At 41.1% G+C, this 18,447-nt stretch overlaps 1 protein-coding gene across 4 annotated transcripts in view; it reads right to left on the reverse strand.

Annotated features, from left to right (window-relative positions):
• Window positions 1-18,447, reverse strand: part of CEP41 (centrosomal protein 41) — a 47,134-nt gene that overhangs the window by 27,409 nt on the left and 1,278 nt on the right. For 3 of the 4 annotated variants that reach the window (XM_045495658.1, XM_045495657.1, XM_045495656.1), the window contains one exon: window positions 6,005-6,068. The exons of the other annotated variant lie outside the window; for it this stretch is intronic. In XM_045495658.1, the coding sequence (XP_045351614.1) occupies window positions 6,005-6,068 (64 nt within the window). The remainder of the gene's footprint in view (window positions 1-6,004; window positions 6,069-18,447) is intronic. 4 annotated transcript variants of the gene reach the window in all.

An 18,447-nucleotide genomic window follows, 5' to 3' on the forward strand; every position in this document is an offset into this window, starting at 1 on the left:
TCTCAAAGGAAATGAAAAGGTACACTGAACTGAATGAAAATAAAAATACAACATATCAAAATTTGCGTGACACGGCTAAAGCAGTGCTGAGAAATTCATCGCACGAACTATGTGTATTAAAAAAAAGAGGGAAAGTCTTAAATCAATAAGTTAAGCTCCCACCTCAAGAATCTAGAAACAGAAGAATCTAGAAACGCAAAGCAGAAGGACAGAATAATAAATATGAGAGCGAAAATCAATGGAATTGGAAACAGAAAAAACAATAGGGAAAACTGATGAAACCAAGAGTTTGTTCTTTGAAAGGATCAGTAAAATGGACAAATGTATAGCAAAGAAAAAAGGGGGCAGATGCAAATTAGCAGTATCAGGAACAAAACGGGGGCTGGCACTTCAAGAATCAGCAGGATAATAAGTGCAGATGACAAACAGTCCTGCTCACGTAAATATGAAAATTCGGATGAAATGTACTAATTTCTCAAAAAACACAAACTAGCACAACTCACTCAATAGGAAACAAATAATTTGAATATTCTCCGTAACTATGAAATAAATTGAATTGAAAATTTAAAAACTGTCAGAAATCTCCTGGTTCAGATGGTTTTACTAGAGAATTCTACCAAATGCTTAAGAAAGGATGAACACCAATTAACCAACTGTAAAAATTAACACCAAGGTTTTGTTTTGTTTTCGATTCAATGTTTTTCCTAATGGGTATCATTATTTCCTTAAATTGAGGTGCCATGTACATACAATAAAAGGCCACCCTTTTAAAGCGTGTAATTCGTAATACACAATCTCTTCCAGAAAACAGAACAAGTGGAAATACTTCCCAACATTTTATGATGCTGATGTTATGCTGATGTTTATGATGCTACTAACACTAGACAAAGACAGGAGAGCTTGGGTGGCTTAGTCGGTTAAGTGTCCAACTTTGGCTCAGGTAATGATTTCACGGTCCAGGAGTTCGAGCCCTGCGTTGGGCTCTGTGATGACAGCTCAGAGCCTAGAGCCTGTTTCTGGATTCTGTGTCTCCCTCTCTCTCTGCCCCTCCCCTTCTTGCACTCTCTCACTCTCTCTCTCTCTCTCTCTCTCTCAAAAATAAACGTTAAAAAAAATAGAAAAATAAAAAACTAGGCAAAGACAGTCCCCCCCCAATAGAATCACAAACTAATGTACCTCATTAATACAGACACAAAAATCTTTAACAAAATAATAAAGAGAACTGAGCAATATGTAACAAGAATTATACACCCTGACTAAGTGAGGTTTAGTCCACAGATGCAGCAATAGTACAATATTTGCAAATCAAGGTGTTCCATCCTATTAACAAACTAAAGACAAAATCATATGATTCTATCAATTGATGCGGTAAAACCATTTGATGAAATTCAAATCATACGTGATGGAAAATTCTCACAAAAATAGGAAGAGGAGGAAACTTCCTCAGACAAATATGGCTCACACTGTACCTGCTGATGAAAGACTGAATGCTTTCCCCCTAAGATCAGGAAAAAGACAAGGATGTTCACTCTTAACATTCTTATTTGCCATAATTCTGGAAGTGCTAGCCAGTGCAATAAAGCAATAAAAGGAAATAAAAGACATGTACAGACTGGCAAGGAGAAATAAAACTATTCTTTTTTGGTAGATGACATCATCATCTACATAGGAAAGCCCAAGGAATCTACCAAAAGACCCCAAACAAACAAAACTCCTTTTGTACCTAATAAGTGAATTTAGCAAAGTCCCAGGATTCAAGAGAAACATACAAAAATTAGCTGTATTTCTGTATGTTAGCAATGAACACAGTAACACCAAAATTAGAAATACAATACCATTTACAACTGCTCAAAAAAAAAAAAAAAATGAATACTTAGGTGTAAATCTAACAAAACCTGTACAGGACCCTTATGCTGAAAACTACAGTATTGATGAAAGAAACCAAAGAAGATCTAAGTAAATGGAGAGACATATAGTAATGTTCCAAGACCCCTCCCCTCAGTGGACACCAGGAACCATATATAGGTACTGAACCCTATATATACACTGTGTTTTTCTATACATACATACCTATTGTAAAGTTTAATTTATAAATTAGGCACAGTAAGAATTTAACAACAATAACTAAAAATAAAAGAGAACGATTATAATACATACTATGATAGAAGTTATGTGAAAGTGGTCTCTCTCTGTTTCTCAAAATAGCTTATATCCTTGGGCGCCTGGATGGCTCAGTCGGTTACGTGCCCCACTTTGGCTCAGGTCATGATCTCAAGTTTGTGAGGTTGAGCCCCCCGTCGGGCTCTGCGCTGACAGCTCGGAGCCTGGAGCCTACTTCAGATTCTGTGTCTCCCCATCTCTCTTCCTCTCCCCAACTTGTCCTCTCTCTCTCTCTCTCTCTCTCTCTCTCGCTCTCAAAAATAAAATAAAAGAAACAAAAAGAAATATCTTCTACCCTTCTTCTTGTGACGATGTGAGATAATACAATGCATGATGAGAAGAAGCGAGGTGAATGACACAGGGGCTGCGACGTGGCATGAAACTACTATTGACCTTCTGAGATACGTCAGGAAGAGGAACACCTGCTTCCGGACCGCGGATGACTCTGGGTAACCGAAACGGTGGAAAATGAGATCTCAGAGAAGTGGGGGGACCCCTGTCCCCTAGTAATGGGTTGGCAGACTCAACATAGCAAGGGTGTCCATTCATCCTAAATTGATATACAGGTTTAACGCAACTCCTATCAAAGTCAGAGCAATGCTTTTTTGTACATGTAGATAAGATTATTCTAAAATTTACACGGGGAGGCAAAGGAATTAGAATAGCTAAAATAATTTGTAAAGAAAAATAACGTGGGGGTAATCAGTCTAACCAATTTTAAGTATCAAATTTACCATAGGGCTGCAGTAATCAAGACTGAGATATTGGCAGAGGGACAGACACATAGGTCAATGGCACAGAATAAAGAACCCCAAAATAGATCCGCGTAAATAGGCCAAACTGGCTTCTGATAAAGGTGAACATACAATTCAATGGAGGAAAGGCAGCCTTTTAACAAATGGTGCTAAAGCACCTGGACATCCATAAGCAAAAAGTTAATCCTTATCTAAGTTGCACATCTTATGTAGAAATTACCTCGAGGCGAATGACGGACTTAACTGTAAAACCTAAAACTATAAAACTTTTAGGCAAAAAGCTCGATAGAAAAATCTCTGGGATCTGGTCTCGGTAAAGAGTTCTTCGATTTGACAGCAAAAGCAGGATACAAAACAGGAAACATTGATAAACTGGACTTCGCCACAATTACAAACTTCTACCCGTCAGAAGGCCCTGTAAGGAGAATGGAAAGACAAACTACAGACTGGAAGAAAATATTTGCCATCCATCCAACAAAAGGCCTGGTAGCTAGAATCCACGAGGAATATTCAACACTCAAGTTAAAAAGCACGCAATCCAATCAGAACACAGGCAAAAGACATGAACAGATATTTCACTGAAGAAGATACACAGATGGCAAATGCAAATCAAAACTGCAATGAGATAACCACCGCTCGTCTATCAGAATGGCTAAAATTAAAAATGGCAACACCACCAAATGCTGGTGAGGATGTGGAGAAACTGGAGCATTCAGTCATCGCTGGTAAGAATGTAAAACGGTGTAGCTATTCTGGAAAACGGTTTGGCAGTTTCTTAGAAACCTGCAAACGCAACTATCACCCGACCCAGGAGTTGCGCCTGTGGGCATTTATCCCAGAGAAACGAAGACTTAAATTCACCAAAAAAATCAAGACATGAATGTTTATAGCACCCTTATTTGTGACAGTCAAAAAGCTGGAAACAGTCCAGATGTCCCTCAACAGGTAAATGGTTAAACTGTGGCACATCCATACCAGGGAATACTACTCAGTAATAAAAAGGTATAAGCCAATAAATGCAGCAACCTGAATGAATCTCCAGGGAATTATGCTGCGTGCAAAGCCAATTAAACAAAAAAAGTTGCATATTGTATGATTCCATATATATGGCATTTGTGAAATGACAAAACTATAGAAATGGAGAACAGATCTGTGGTTATCAGGGGTTAAGGAGGGACTGAGGGTAGAAAGTGGGTGGCGATGCCTTTAAAAGGGCAATAAGAGGGACCCTCGTGGTGAAGGAAATGTTCTGTATCTAGACTTGTATGTATCAGTGTCAGTATCAGGGTTGTGATACTGCAGGATAGTTTCCTAAGATGTTACTATGGGAAACTGGGTTAAGGGTACATGGAATCTCTCTGTATTATTTCTTAAAATTCCATCTGAATCCATAATCGCTTCAAAATAAAAGGTTTAATTAGCAAAAACACTACTTTAAAAACCCGACGATACAAAAGGACACAGGCAATTACTATGTATTATAAAAAGCAGACTTGAGTCTCTCAGTTTCAAAAAAAATTGAAATTACTATCAGGTACTGCTATTAGGTCAAATTTTGGTTATGACTTGGGGAGTTGAAGGGAAAGAAATGGGTTTTCATTTCTGTCAATTTCCAGGAGAAAAAAACCCGAAGATACAGACCAATCTGTGTATCTGAGGTAAACCTTAGGTCTTAACACTTTTAAGAAGGGTCCAAAAGAAATGCATTCCTTTATAGCTGTCTCTGAAATATTGTTTGGACTCCTCAGAAAAAAATATGGCGTCCTTCACAGAATAGCTTATTCCAGAAGGGTGGGTCACAGCTGCAGTTAAAGGGGAGACAGGAAGACACGGAGAGTTGAAGGCATTCGTGGTAGAAGGAATGAGGCGGGGGGGGCGGGGGGGGCGGGGAGGTGGGACAGCTGGCCTAAGGGACAGTGGCCAGGACTTCACACCAGATCCCCTGGTGTGCCATCGACTTCCTCACCCTGCATTCCAATCCTAGTTCTGTCTCCTTTATTGAACATCAAGCAAATCACATCATCTCCGTGCCTCAATTTCCTCCTCCTCAAAAATGGAGATAAAAGTTTCTACCTCCTGTCAAACAGGATATTTGCAAGGATAAGTATCTGTACAGCCTGGAAATGTTTGAAAGAAAGGTCCCAAGAAATAGTATCTGCAAATGTGGTTCATTTAGAACATTCAACTGAAAGTCTATTTTATATGGGGAAACCTGCATAATGGAAGACAGTAATTTTGAAGGAGACTGGTGAAAGGGAAAGACAAAATGAATGAGCTTTAAACCAAGTCGGTAGCTCATCTATATTTCCTCAGTTGTCCTCAGGTTACTGACGGCAAATTCAGCACTGCCCAAGCCATGTGGGGCCCCAATCCACCAGCAAAACCATCTTACTAGAACGGATTGTCCATAGTAGACGTTAAAGGATTGAAAAACGAAACAATTAAGAAACCAAAATCTCACAAGACTGCAAATCCACTAGGGACCTAAGCAGTGGTCTGCATCGTGGCACTGAAAAATGTTAAGGGCATGGAAATAAGCAGCGATGCGACTCTTCATTTCATTTTACCTGAAGCACTAACTGAATTTTGCCCGGTATTCTAGTGACTCACTCAAGTCTGTCTGCCTGCACTTGAATCTAAGCTCTCTGATTGCAAAAGTCACAAGTCGCACTCATCTATGTCCCACAGTCCATAACTTTGCGTGTAGTTGGCGCTCAGCGACTACTGAATTGAACACATGCTCACAAATATTATCTACCACTCCTAGCTTGAAGGAATATACTTAAGTTGTTCCAAAGCAGAGGCCGACCCCCTGGTATTTAGCTTCAGCCTTGTTAACTTACCGAGCAATGTTTTTTATCAGTTTCTCAATTTATCACAAGCTAAGGTCTGTAAGTGGAAATTTTTACTGATGATCTGGGGGGGGGGGGGGGGGGGAAGGTTTTAAAGAAAAATTCTGAGCCCAGAAGGACATGGGGCAAGACAATGAGAAACTTTGCGCTTTGACTGATATCGGGCGTAACAGCCTGCTTCTTATCAATAATTATCGGATTTCTAAAAAAAGTTTTAATTTTCTAGTATTTACTCACCAGTATCCAGTCTTGACTTGATATGCTGATACCTTGGGTTTTGTGGTATTCTTTTGGTTAGATACTAAAAAATAAGAAAATTCACAAAATAATCAGGTTAATGTAAAAATAAGGGCGACAAAGGTGGGAAAGAGTCAGATACTTAAAAAACAGAACAGGTGATAAAATTTCATCAAATTTAATGATTTTTTAAACATTTATTTATTTATTTTGAGAGAGAGAGAGAGAGAGAGAGAGAGAGAGAGAGAATCCCAAGTAGAGTCCGCACCGTCAGCCCAGAGCCCAATGTGGGGCTCGAACTCATGAACGGTGAGATTGTGACCTAAGCCGAACCAAGAGTCGGATGCTTAACCGACTGAGCCACCCAGGCACCCGAAATTTTATCAAATTTAAAGAAGGAAAGAGCCCTAGAGGTCCAACTGTCCATTCAATCTAGGACTCTTCGCCACAGCATTTCCATAGGTGAGAATGGTTATCTTGTTTCCGTCAAAATATTTTCATTTTTTGTCAAAATAATCTCATGGCACTATACAATTAGGAAGAAAAAAAAAAACCTCGTAAAAATTATTTCTGACATTGAGCCCAAACTAGTCTCCCTTTAGTTCCATCCAGTCCACTGTCACAACCCTGAACGAGACACCCTCCACCCCCGCTTCAAGAAATCTGTTCAAATAACTAAAGGCAGCTCTCTGGTCCTTCTTTTTTAGTTTTACTCTTGGTATGATGAGGCCATCTCCTCTGGACACCCTTTAGATTTTCTCCACATCTCCCCTAAAAAGTAGCTTTTGGACCCAGACCTGAGCACGGCGCCCAGATGCTACTAGGCCGGGACCCTGCTTGGCAGTCCTCCCCTGCTGCTTGCCTGGAGCCTGAGGCTCCACAGATGGCATTGCGATGGCATCTGCTCTCGGGGCCACTAAGGCTCATCATGGGCCCAGGGTAAGTTTGTGGTCATCGGAGAATGCCTAGGTCAGGTCTCCCTTGTCCTGTACTCTGGGAGGGACCTCTAAATCCAAGCACAAGACCTTTACCCATATTAAGTTTCACTGGCATTTGCGAAAGCCATCCAAGTGAGGGAAAGCTAGTCAGTCGACATTTCAAGATCTAGATTTCTTGGGACGCCTGGGTGGCTCAGTAGGTAAAGCATCTGACTCTTGGTTTCGCTCAGGTCATGATCTCACAGATTGTGGGTTCGGGCCCCACATCAGGCTCTGTGCTGACAGCATGGAGCCTGCTTGGGATTCTCTCCCTCTCCCTCTCTCTGCACCTCCCCTGCTCGCTTGCTCGCTCTCTCTCAAAATAAATAAATAAACATAAAAAAAAAAAAAAGATCTAGCTTTCTCGCTCAGGCTTTTTTCTGGTCTACAAGTATGAAAATCGTATGTTCAGTCACAGGTAGCTGTGGAATACGAAATTAAAACTGGTTAATACTTTTCTGGCTTCGTCTTCTGCCACTCTCACACATGACCCCATGTTAGTGTTGCCCGAGTGCTCCCTTAATTTGCTGCACTCCCTCAGATCCTCAGGCTTAGCAAATGTCTGCCTAGAATGCCTTTCCTCGACTTGTCCTTGGGCAAAACCTTACTTCCTCTGTAAGGTGTCCAAGGTGGAATTGGGCATTTCCTCTCCCAGGCTCCCAGAGTACCCTGTACCATTGTTCACACCCCACCCTTCTCTATATGCCCTTGGAGGCAGGGACAAAGACGTACTCATATCTGTGCACACCCAGGACCTAGTACGTGGTAGGCACATTTATTGAGATGCAGTCAGCAAATGAATATCTAGAATGCAAAGTATATTACAGTAACTACCTGGTTCCTTGGAAGGGAACACCAAACTTTATTATTATTTCTTGAGATTAGTTTTATGTATTTATTTTTTTTTAAGTAATCTCTACACCCAGTGTGGGGCTTGAACTCATGATCCCAAGATTAAGAGTTGTGTGCTTTACCGACCAAAGAAAAAAAAATCAGGTGGAGAACTAAAATTTAAAACCCCTATCATATGCTCTTGAAAACACAGTTAACTACAGCATGTCCTGTTGGCCAGAGTTTTGAATTTCAGAGACTAGGAAGAATTTCTAAGAACTGGAGGCACCCATAGAGAATTATCAACTTCTAATTTTGCCAAGAATGGTCTTTTATTGTTATTAAAAAAAACTCATGACATTGTCTCTGGTTTTCATTTCACTCTAGGGAAGTAAAACCTTTGTCCTGAATGCTTAGCATTGGGCCTCAGATGTGTGTGTGGAACCCCTAAGCTTTTTCATCCTTAGAGAAAGCCTGGAGAGCCCCCGTTTCCATCTGACCAGTAATCTACTGTCTTTAAGACAAACTGACTCTAACACCAATTCCAACTCCGGAATTCCTAGATGAAGATGGAGAAGGTTCTTAAGGGAGAGAAGGGAAATATTTAAAGACTAAAAGGGGGAACTTTAGGGCAAGATATCCCAGAAGAAGACAATATCATAGCAAAACAAAACGAAACATCAAAAAAAAAAAAACCAAAAAACCAGGGAAAACATGTGTCTGGTAAATTGAGTCAAGAAAAGCTAATAGTAGAATTCAGTTATCTTAGGCTAAGGGATTTTTTTTCATTTTTTTCTGTACTCTGTATTTTTATAATTTCTATATGCTATTTCCTGTTTTTACTTTTGTTTTGTTTTGTTTTCTGCTAGTTTCCTAGCAAAGTGTCTTTTGAAAAACTCCAGGCTAGTCTCTGCTGAACCAAGGGGATTTGTCCATACCTAAGCCAACATAGCTAAGAAGTGAGGGTGTCTCTGGGGACCAGGTGTGGTGGCAGCAGAATGATGGGGGGGGGGAGTGTGGACAGCTGCAGTCGCTGGGCCCCTCCCGCCCCCGGTTTTCCCTTACATAGACTAATGAGAAATCCATATGCTGCAGTAGAAAAATGTAGTGTCTCTTTTCCATTTTCCCAATTTGGTCCAACTTCTCGTTCCTGGCTTTCGAGTGCCAACCACAACGTAAAAGTCTAAGGAGACCATCACAGACTTTATGGAACTTTCATACTTTTTTCCTTAAAATTCTTGTTTTGGGGGTGACTGTTTCTTGACCTACTGACCAACTGGCTTTTTTTTTTTTTCAATTACATAAACAGGATGGAATGGTGGAAAGTGAAAGAGCTGAGAAAAGTTCTTTCAAGAAGGACTATTCATTCATTCATTCATTCATTCAACAAAGCCTTATTGAGCACCAACCCTTCAGCAGACATTTACTGGGTGTCTACTAGGAGTGAGCCGCCATGCTAAGCACACAGAGCCCTCTAGCTCTCAGTGGTGCTGGGAAGAAAGACAAGTGAACAAAGAGTGAACAAAGACAAGTGACTAAAAGAGTCAAGAACTGTGTCCTGAGCCATGACTTCCAGGCTGAAATCTGAGGGCTAAGAAAATGAGTCAAGCTAAAGGAGTGGTAGGTGGAAGGTAGGGTTTCTGGCAACTGGTAGACCTGGAGCATAGGGGGCAACATGGGGCCAGATGAAGAAGCAGATGGGGGGTGGGGGGGTGGCGTTCATAAAGGGCCTTGTATCCGCCCATGCTAAGGAACCTGGATTTTTTTCCCTGTAGATGACTATCCTTAAATGGGCAATTTTGCTGCCCCCCTTGCTCCCGGGGACAACAGTCAATGTCTGAACACCTTTCAGGTGGGTGGTGGCTGTGGTGGGGATGCTACTGGTATCCAGTGAGTAGAAGCCAGAGATGCTGCGAAACACCCTACAATGACAGTCCCCCACAGCAAAGAATTAGCTGGCCCAAAATGTCAATAGTGCTAAAGTTGAGAAACCTTAGTGTAGACGATTGGGGAGTTACTGAAGAAAGTAAGAAGAAGTGATGGGATTATATTTCCATTTTAGAAAGCTCATTCTGGCAGCATTCTGGAGAGCTAATAGGATCACAGTCAAGGATGGAGGCACAAAGATCAATTAAGAGGTAGGTGTGCTAAGAAGATCTATGATGCTAAGAAAGTGGCAGAAGAGATGAGGAAGAGGAGACAGCTTCAAGACGTAAAATCAGTAAGATTGAAAACTGACTGGTGTAACAGGGTGAGGACAGTGTTACCATTCTCCAAAAAAGGGAATTAAGGAGGAAGCATACATTGAAAAACATGAGGTTTTTCATGTTGAGGCATGTTCAGTGTGACGTATCTGTGGGTTATCCAAGACGGAAATGGTGAGCTGGTTATTTGGGTCTGGAGATCAGGAGATCTAGGGTTGCAGAAAGAAGGTTTGGTGATTGTCAGCATAAAGGCAGCAGGGGAAGCCATAGGAATGGACAAAATCACCATCAGGGACCGTTTAAGGTGAAATAGCCCAGCACTTAAGGTCTGGTAGAGAAAAGCACCATGTTTGAGACTCACGAGAGGCCAGAAGAAAGTGGGTCATGAAAATTAAAGAAGAGTTTCAGGAAGAAGGGAGTGGTCAACAGTGATCAATGCTGTCAAGTCCAAGAACAAGAGGTCAAACATGAACAAGTGAGCAAGAATGAAGGCCAAGTAAGAGAATAACAAAGTAAATTGGGATTGAACAAACCAGAACGTTGTTGATGGCCCTGGTGGAAGAGGTTACAGTAAATTGACAGAAGCAGAAGCAAAACAGCAGGTTGTATGAGACGGGGAGGGAGGAAAACACAGGATAGTAGCCAAATGGCCTTTTTTTCCCCCCTTGAGAGTTGCTAAGGAATAAGTTTTTCTTGTTGATTTGTTTTGTTTTGGAGGAAAGGAGAGATTTGAGGATGTTTAGAGGCTAGATAATAGAAGTTGGAAATGGAGCAAGAAGGTATGGAAATGAGGGAGTGGGAGAGGATGAGGCCCGGAGCCCAGGCAGAAGGCTCAGCTCTGGATACTGGCTATGTATTCAAGATAAAGATACCAGATAGGTGATCACAATGAAGTTCCTCGGGAGGAGGGAGGAAGCTAAGAAAGTTCATGGTTGTGATATGATCAGGGGCTCTTGGAGAGCAATCAAAAATGTCAAAGACTCTGAGGGCTTACATCTCTAGAAAGGTCCAAAGATAATGTCCTCCCCGTGTGGCCATGCCTCCCCAGCTACTTCACTTCCACTCTGCTTTCAAGACCCAGCACAAACATGTCTTCCAAGAAGACTCCTCTGAAGGTCCCAGTCAGATGGACATCTATTCCCTACCTGGACTGTCATGGCTGTTTGTACTAATCATGATTACTCCTTGCTTCTGGCACTTGGGACATGGCTCTACCTTCCAGATCTCTGCACCTGCTGTGAGGCCTCACACCAGCAAGAGCAGTCAGGACTGCCTAATGGATGGAGATGGTTCTCACACTTGAGCAACACACAGCATGCGTGTCAGCACCACGCGACGGCCTTGGGAGTCTGAGGCAAAGGGAGCACTCACACACGGCTGGGGGATGTGGGAGACTTTGCGGGAGAAATGGCACTGGAGCTGTGTCTCAAGGGTTGAACTTCTATGGATACGATGAGAGAGGAAACAGGTGGGAAAAGCATTCTGAGTGGAGGCCATTCTAATAGCAAAGCCACTTTAAAAGCAAGTGTAAAGAACAGCATGTTTTCGATTTGCGAAAGAAGGTACAACAACCGTAACGAAGGTGGCCGATGCTAACATTTATTGAACACTTAACCATGTTGTCAGGCACTCGACTAAGCATTTTACCTACATTATCTCATTTAATCCTCACAACAGCCTGTGAAGTAGATACCAGCATTCTCTTCATCATACATAGTAGGACAACGGGCACAAAGTGGAGCAACCTCTCGAGGTTACTCAGCGGGTGAGAAGGATGGAACCTGGATGGAAACCAGGTCGTCGGGCTCCAGAGCCTCCACTCTTCCACACTCATTCCAGGGTTCTGAAAATCAGATCCTCTGATGGATTTTTGATAGTCCACGAGTCCTGTGAAACTATGCAAAATTTTGTGTGTGTGCATTTTTATGGGGAAGGGAGTCCTTGTTTTCACCAAATTTGCAAAGAGATTTGTGACCTAAAAGGAGTTAAGAACCAGGGGTATATGAAATCCTGTGCTGTCTGGTGGGACCATGGATAGGCAGGCTCCAAGTAGAGAACCCTGAATGTAGACGAAGGGCCTGGAGTAGGCCCTGAAGACAATGGAAGGTACCAAAAATACTGAGCTGTGAGCCACATAATTGCAAGAGTATTTTGGCAGATTACTAACACACAGTTTATGAATCCATGGATGTTGGAGAGGAAGGGAGAAATACAAGAATCAACAATGGGATTTTTCTGAAGGAAAATCAACAGAAAACGAGTGGCATTGTCCGAATCTCAAATCATTCAAACACGAATGAGCTTTTCTGACTTCCCACCTCTCTCAAAATGGAATTCACAAGGTTGGTTGTATTTCAATGGCAACGTATGTAATAAGATTTACCTTTAAAGGATTTTTAAAAATACCATTATACATTTTGTTCAGAATTTCCCTATTTATCTCCTTTGTATAGACAGGAGGTCCATCAAATGAAGGAAATGAATTCAATCTTGAAAAGAGCCTCATTTAAGGCAATCTCACACTTAACATAGGTCTTTTAAAGAGCTTTTTTTTTTTTTAAAATGGGAGTTTTGATCTGGCCCAATTCTACTGATCTCAAACACTAACCCTGACCCCGTATGCACAAGCAGCAGCCCCTACTTTGCCAGCAGCTACTACCTATGGCTGATTGTATTTCTCAAGATGTTTGCCACAGAATTTCCCATCTCACTTACACTGTGATGTTGAGACTCCTCCCATGGTGGGGTGGGGCCAAAGTCTCCATCCCCAGCCCCACTGGAATCTGGATGGGCTAGTGAGTGTGATGGAAGTGCTGCCTTATGACTTCTGAGGCTAGATCCTAAAAGGCAATACAGCTTCCAGCTACCTGTCCTGGGACATTTGTTCTTGGAATCCAGCTACCATGTTGTGAGAAAGGCCAAGCCACACGGAAAAGGCCATGTGTAGGTAGTATGGCTGACAGCCCCAACTGAGGGCCTAGCCAACAGACTGTATCAATGGCCTTGAAGAAGCCTTCAAGTTAGCTCTAGCTCTAGCTTCTGTCTGCCTGAAAAACCACAAGAGATCCCAAATGAGAAGTGCCTAGTCGAGCATGGTCAGCCTCCAGGACCATAAGAGATCATAATAAAATGACTATTATTTTAAGCCACTAAACATGGGGTGATTCATGAGGAATCAATCTATAATCAGAACATATATTCCGATATATAATTGGAACACCCTCCCCTCCCCGCTTCCTTTCTAGCTAAGCAACTTGGGTGGGGCGGTGGGGCGGGGGGGGGGACCCCTACACTGGATATCTGCACTTTACTCCTCTATCTATTGCATTGCAACATGGCTACCGTCCCCACTATTCTACTATGGTTCCTATGGCAGCTGGCCAACATCAGAGATCCCCTAATTGCTGAAAAATGGCTCCTTTTCATTCTTTAACTCACTTGACCTTTCTGTACCATTTGACACTGCTATACAGCCCTACCTTCTTCAGTTTCCACTCCCTTGGCTTCAGTGATACCTCTCTCCCCTGATTCTCCAATGACACATAGATCATTTCTGTCAGCCATTTAAGCACCACATTCGCCAGGATTCCATCTTCTCAATCTATAGCTTCTCTGTGGGCCAAACACTTAGGTTGAATTCCATTTGTATGCTTCTGATATCCAAATAGGGAACTGTAGCCTGACTTCTCCTCCCAGCTCAGCCATATATTCATGTATTCATTCAACAAATGTTTATTTGCATGCCAGGCAGTGCGACAATGCATACGAGTTTATGTTCTTGTAAGTATGCCAGAAATAAACAAATAAATAATTACAGATTACAAATAAAATAATTACAGATCATGAGCTACCGGATGAAGATAGCATATTGAACACAGGCCTTTAATTTCACTTCTTTCCAAAACCTCAATTTTGTCTTCTATTTTGAGGACATAAAGCTCAAAAAACCAGAGAGAGTGGGAGAAGGTAGAGCAATAGATTTTTGAAGTCTAGAAAGCAGATCAACAAAGGAAAATGACTTGACTGATTCAAGAAAATCAAAGGGAAGGCCAAGAACAATTCTTAAAAGGCTTAGGAAGTGACAGCTCCAGGCACCTCCAGAAGTGGGGAGTAAAAGGAGGGGCTGAAATAAGGAAGATTATTTGAAGGCCGATTGAAAAACAACTGGATCTCCAAATCCCTGTCCCCTGTGTGCCCTGAGTGACCTCCCCTCCTCCACCATGGCAGATCTCTATAGATTTATTCCCTGAAAAGAGTTTCTGGACTGGGAGGTATCCAGACAGAGAAAGGCAGAGATATCATTACTGAAAATAGGGGCGTTAAGTGAATGGTGCATACTAATGTTGAAATTTAGCTCCTAGCTCTAATTCCTCCAGGAATTCAGTTAGGCTTTTATTTTCAGGAGACTGGAGGAATTCTCTGAGCAAAATAACCAGCCTAAGAGGAAAGAGCTGAACCTACAGATTTGGGAGGACAGTTCCCCAAATCATGGCCCAGTGAGATCTTCCTGTAGTTAGGCTCACCATCAGCAAGTCCCTCTCAAATATACAGATTCAAATCACCTGTTTAAGTTTCCTTCTCAAAACATAAATTAATAATTTAGGATTAAATTATTTATTAAATTATTAAATTATGTATTAAATTAAAGAAGCCTGAGAACATTGCTATGAAGTGAATTGTGTCTCCCCCCCCCACACACACCCCCAAATTCATCGCAATGTTCTCAGGCTTCTTTTAATTCTAAATTATTAATTTATGTTTGGGGGTTATATTGAAGCCCTAATCCCCAATGTAACTGTATTTGGAGACGGGGCCTTTTGGAGGTAATTAAGGCTAAATGAGGTCATAAGGGTGGGGCACAAGTGTAATAGGATTAGTGTCCTTATAAACAAAGACACCAAAAGAGCTCTCTCCCCTCTGCACAGGGCACACAGAAAGAAATCTAGTGAACACAGTGAGAAGGCAGTCATCTACAAGGCAGGAGAGACCTCTCACCAGAAACTAAACTGGCCAGCACCTTGATCCTGAACTTCCCAGCACTCCAAAACTGCCAGAAATAAATTTCTGTTGTTTAAGCAACCCAGTCTATGACATTTTGTTATGGTGGCCTGAGTTGACTAGTACAAACATCTCCAACAAACCAAAAAGAAAAATTGCAATAGGGAGGAAATACACTATGCAGGGGAAAAAATAGTTCAAAAAACTATCATTAGAGAAATGAAAACATATATCCACACAAAAACTTGTACATGAATATTCATAGTAACATCATTCATAATAGCTCCAAAAGTAAAAACAACCCAAATGTCTATCAAAAAGAATAAAAGAAGTATGTCTACGCAAAGACTATTATCCAGTAATAAAAAGGAATGAAGTACTAATACATGATATAACATGGATGAACCTTTAAAACATTATGCTAAGTGAAAGAAACCAGTCACAAAAGGCATTTTGCATGACTCCATTTATATGAAATGTAGACAATAGGCAGATCTACACGGAGAAGATTAGTGATTGTCAAGACTGGATGGGGAAGACAATGGGAAAATTGGGGAGTGATAGTTAAAGGTTACAGGATTTCTTTTTGGTGAAATGAAAATGTTCTGATCAATGATGATTGCACAACTCTGTGAATATATTAAAACCACTGAATTGTATACTTTAAATAGGTGAATTATATCTCATAATGCTGTTACTAAAAAATTCAAACTTGACAAAAAAATTTTAAAAACTTTAGCTCTACAACCATACCAAGTACTCATGTAAGCGTTAAAAGAAAATAATTAAGTTGGGCTGTATTTGTCTGACATGGAAAGATCCCCAAGACTTATTGTTAAGTGCAAAAAGCAAGTCAAAAAGCCATATATCAAATGTTATAACATTTGGGTAAAACAAAACCACAAAATAAAATTCTCTCTTTACACACACAAGTGTGTGCGCACACACACAGACACAAATGCAGAGCAAAAGTTTTGGCAAAGATAACTGGAAAAAAATTATAAATAGTGATGTAGGAAAATTTTCCTACATATTTACAAAACCTTATAAATAGTACAGAATAAAATAAAGGCAGATAGAAACTCCAGGAAAAACAAAAAGTGGTAAGAAAGAAAATGTAACCGTAATGATTACTGCTTTGGCAATAATCAACATTTACACAGTAACTTAAAAAACAAACACACAGGGGCGCCTGGGTGGCTCAGTCGGTTAAGCATCCGACTTCAGCTCAGGTCACGATCTCACGGTCCGTGAGTTCGAGCCCCGCGTCAGGCTCTGGGCTGATGGCTCAGAGCCTGGAGCCTGCTTCCGATTCTGTGTCTCCCTCTCTCTCACTATGAGATGTCACAGTGCACCTATTAAAACAACTAAAATAAAAAATATCGACAATACCAGATGTTGCCAAGAATGTGCAAACACTGAATCTCTCATACACTGGTGAGGAGAATGTAAAATGGTACAGTCACTCTGGAAAATAGTTTCTAAAAAACTCATATATGCTCACATACGACCCAGCAACTACACTCCCAGGCCTCTATCCCAGAGAAATGAAGATGAACATCCATACAAACAGCTGTACCAAAAGTTCGTCTCTTTATTTATAATAGCCTCAAACTGAAAACAAGCAAAATATCCTATAATAAGTGAATGGGTAAACAAACCGTTATATGCCCCAGAGTCCTAACCATGCCCCAGAATCCTAACCAGCAACAAAAAGGAACAAACTATTGCCATAAGCCACAACTTGGATGTGTCTCAAGGACATTAGTCTGAGTGAAAAAAACCCAATCTCAAGAGGTCACATATCGTGTGATCCCACTTATGTAACATTCTCAAATAACAAAATTACAGAAATGGAGAACACATTAGTGATTGCCAGCGGTTAGGATGAGGAGGAGGAAAGTGGATGGGACTAGGAAGGGATAGAACGAGGGAGATACCTGTGGTGATAGAATAGTTCTGTATTTTGATTACAAATATAAACCTGTGCAAATCTGGATTAAATCTACACAAGTGAAAAAACAGCCTAGCCTAGAACTATACATGTATTATATAAATGTCAATTTTATGGCTTTGATAGTATACTAACATAAAATATAATCAGTGGGGCAAAGTGGGTAAAAGTACATGGGACAGTACTGTTTTTGCAACTTCCTGTGAACCTATAGTTATTTCAAAATGAAAAGGTGTTTTTTTTCAGATTTTATTCCTTTTTTTTTTTAGTGTTTATTTTTGAGAGTGAGAGAGAGCGAGCACACGCACATGCATGAACGACCAGGGAGCAGGGGAGGGACAGAGAGATAGGGAGACAGAGGATCTAAAGCAGGCTCTGCACTGACAGCGAAGAGTCCAACACGGGGCTTGAACCCACAAACTGTGAGATGGTGACCTGAGCCAAAATCAAGAGTCGGATGCTAAACCAACTGAGCCACCCAGGCACCCCACAATAAAGTCTTTTATAAGGACACATCAGGGTCCAAAACAGAGCTCTCAAGAATTAAAAACATGATGGCAGAAATTAAATAGAAGGATTACAAGATAAAGTTAAATAAACAATCTCCAAAAGAGGAAAAAGACCAAGATGTGGAAAACAGGAAATAAGACTTAAGCAAATTAGAGAATCAGTCTTATAGAAGCACCATGAGAATAATGAATTCAAGCAAGAGAGAATGGAGAAAGTGGGAAGGAGAAGTCAACAACAAAATAATTCAACAAAATTTTACAGAACAGACATGAATTTCTGGTTCCCACCAATATGAGTGAAAACAGACCCATAGCAAAGCATATCTTTGTGAGACATAACACTGGAAACACAGAGAAGATTCTACAAGCTTCCAGAAAGGAAAAAATCAAGTCACATACAAAGGAACACGTGGCTTTGGACTTCTCCACAGCCAACACTGGATGCTAGAAGACCACAATGTAATGTTTTCAAAACGCTGATGGTCTCCCACCAAGAATTCTATACTCAACCAAACTTGCAGGCAGATAAATGTGAAGGCAGAATAACAACATTTTCAGACATGCGTAACATTTTAGACAGAAATAAAAAATATTTATTCCGCATGCACTCTTTTTCAAGAAACTACTGGAAATTGTGCTCCACTAAAACAAGGAAATTGGACATCTTCCTCTAGGACACAAATGTATGACCACACAGGGCATCCTTGCTTCTCTCCCCTACACTCCTCTAATCTCATCAAGGGTGTCAGCACCGATGGGTAGCCCCAGCTGGGAAACTAAGTCATCCGTTCCACTCTTCATTTCTCAAAGCTAAGCATGAAGTCTTAACGACTTAATTCCCTAAATATTTTTCATTTCTGTCCCTAGTTCGATGGCCTTACTTTAAGTCTGTATCATAAATACCACCTAACTAATCTGCCCATCTCCAGTCCTGGCCTCCTCAAATCCTTTCTCCACAAAGCAGCTATAG

This window comes from Leopardus geoffroyi, chromosome A2 (genome assembly GCF_018350155.1).
Source record: "Leopardus geoffroyi isolate Oge1 chromosome A2, O.geoffroyi_Oge1_pat1.0, whole genome shotgun sequence".
In the NCBI taxonomy this organism is placed as follows: Eukaryota; Metazoa; Chordata; class Mammalia; order Carnivora; family Felidae; genus Leopardus; species Leopardus geoffroyi.